Here is a 2,618-nt window from a genome sequence, read left to right as displayed (position 1 = left end):
GATCTAATAATGCCCATACAGTTTGTAATTAATATAAGCCTCTGTGTGTTTATTTGGGTCTGAGTGGCTTGGACAGGCAGGACACAGGAAAATTTCCAACTACAGACTATCATGTAGTTGCTAGTGTTAACTCTAATTAAGATTTATAATGAAAAGGAGCGGGCAGCCCGAGACCTGGCTGGTGCAGGCCTGTCTCTGGTGGGACCGTGAAGCGGGTGGCACATGGGCGGTGGAGGGCCCAGGCAGCCAGAGAGCGGCCAGGCGCCCTGCGGGGACACTGGACAGCCTGGGCTTGGCCGAGGGTGCTGCTGCTCCGCTGCTGCCCTGCTGCTGCCACCGGGCATCATGGCATCGCTGGCCGACCGGGTCCGGGGCAACGGGCGCATTGCCATGGGGCTCCAGTTCAACTTGCTGGTGTCCATCTGCATCATGTTCCTCAACAAATGGATCTATGTACACCACGGCTTCCCCAATATGAGCCTGACCCTGGTGCACTTTGTGGTCACCTGGCTGGGCTTATACATCTGCCAGAAACTGGACATTTTTGCCCCCAAAAGTCTGCCGCTTTCCAAGCTCCTCCTCTTGGCCCTCAGCTTCTGTGGCTTTGTGGTCTTCACCAACCTCTCTCTACAGAACAACACCATAGGCACCTATCAGCTGGCCAAGGCCATGACCACGCCGGTCATGCTGATCCCTATAAATGTAGGTATCATCCTAAATTCTTACTACGGTGTGAAGTTTCATTCCCTTGGAATGGTGTTCACTGCCCTTGGTGTGTCAGTTACATCCCTTTATCAAGTGTGGGTGGGAGCCAAGCAGCATGAACTGCAAGTGAATTCCATGCAGCTGCTCTACTACCAGGCTCCCATGTCCTCCGCCATGCTGCCGGTGGCCGTGCCCTTCTTTGAGCCAGTGTTCGGAGAGGGAGGAATAGTTGGACCCTGGTCATTTTTTGCTCTTCTTATGGTACTGCTGTCTGGAGTAATCGCTTTCATGGTGAGCTTATCGACTTATTGGATCATTGGGAACACATCACTGGTCACCTACAACATGTTCGGACACTTCAAGTTCTGCATCACCCTGTGTGGAGGATACATTTTATTTAAGGATCCACTGTCGTTTAACCAGGGACTCGGCATCTTATGCACACTGGTCGGCATCCTCTCCTATACCCACTTTAAACTCAGTGAACAGGAAGTAAGTAAGAGTAAGCTGGTCCAGTGGCCCTGAGCTTTGGTGGAGAAAAGAAAGCCACACCAAAAAGATGGGAAATGTCTAAGTCCCTGGAGAGGCCACCATGCAGAGTTCACTCATTGACTTACAAGAAGTATTGTCTTCACAAATCTGACTGTTTTCAGTACCTTTCATCGACTTAATTTTCTAAATTAAAACCAAAATGGTTAGAGCTTCTCTTCAAAGACTTTATGGAGCAGGAGCCGTCACTCAGCGGTAGAGTGTCTGCCCAGCATGTGTAAGGCCCCATGCTGAGACTCCAACACCTTCAGAGAGACGGTACATACTCCATCTGAGATGGTTTCATTCTGCCAACCAAAATATAGGAAGGTTCGGGGCCATAGGAATGACAAAGGGCTGCACACTGGAGTGGTATGCTCTGGCTTGGGGGTCACGCTCTCCCCAGGAAGGGCACATAGGACTCCTGCCCACTCACCCCTGGTTTCCCACTGTGAGGTTTATTATATGCTAGTCAGTGTATGCAGTGCAGGAGACTGACCCCAGAGTCTAGCACTTGCCAGACAAACACCACCACTGAGCGACACCCACAGACCTGGAGTCTGGATTTAAATAAAAAAGAGTGGTTTATGTTAGCTTCTTTATCATTTGGGCAGAGTGATGGTTGTTTTGAGACAGGGTCTCACTATGTAGCCCTGGCTGGTCTGGAATGCTCTACATAGACCAAACTGGCTTTGAACTCAGAGATCTGCTTGCCCCGCCACTACACTTGGCCTCTTTTATTATTGGTGTCTTTTATTATGTCTTTGTAGAACTGCAATAATATTTATAGGAAGAGGAAGCAAACTGCCATAGACACGATCATAAAACAAACCACAGCTCTGAAAGTATTGCTCTTTTAGCAGAAAATTGATAAAAGCAGCTCTTCCCTGTCAAACAGGGCAGGGCTTGTGTGCCTCCAATCTCTGGTGTCTGGGAAACCCGGGCAGGTGTGTTCGAGGCAGGGCCAACTCAAGGACAGACTGCCTGTGCTGAGTGAGTGTCTTCGTCATAAGTAACTGGTAGGAATGGCAGTCTCGTTGGTCCTCTTGTGGTGGCTCTGAGCTTTCAGTGAGCTCTAGCTACTGTATATGGAGTTAAAAACAAAAAACAAAAACAAACAAAAACAAAAACAAACCCCACAATTAATGGCACAAAGAGAAGCCTGTACAGCCAGTGAGTCTAGCCCGGTAGTAGAGTACCTGCCTAGCATGCGGAGGCGCTGGTTCAGCCTCCCAGCAACAACACAAGCTGACTGTACCTGGAATGGGCAGGTCTCTCTTTACCCCGGCAACTGCTTTGCCAGCTTGCTGGAACATTGCATGTCACCGATTTCTAACATGGCCTCCCTCCCAGCACGCCCTGCCTGCCTTCCACGTGTGGAAGCC

General features: G+C 49.9%; 1 protein-coding gene across 1 annotated transcript; it reads left to right on the top strand.

The window, feature by feature from the left end:
- The first annotated feature begins 345 nt into the window (after positions 1–345).
- Positions 346–1,230, top strand: LOC118588289 (solute carrier family 35 member E3-like). The gene has a single exon (XM_036194529.1). The coding sequence runs from the start codon at positions 346–348 to the stop codon at positions 1,228–1,230; it is 885 nt and encodes a 294-aa protein (XP_036050422.1).
- The last annotated feature ends 1,388 nt before the right edge of the window (positions 1,231–2,618 follow it).

The sequence above is a fragment of the Onychomys torridus genome, chromosome 8 (assembly GCF_903995425.1).
Source record: "Onychomys torridus chromosome 8, mOncTor1.1, whole genome shotgun sequence".
NCBI classification, from domain to species: domain Eukaryota; kingdom Metazoa; phylum Chordata; class Mammalia; order Rodentia; family Cricetidae; genus Onychomys; species Onychomys torridus.
Note: the sequence above shows the minus strand (reverse complement) of the source record. Positions and strands in the feature narration are given on the sequence as shown.

Bases quoted from the DNA above. Each gene is read 5' to 3' on its own strand.
- LOC118588289 (XM_036194529.1), top strand. From the start codon at position 346: ATGGCATCGCTGGCCGACCGGGTCCGGGGCAACGGGCGCATTGCCATG.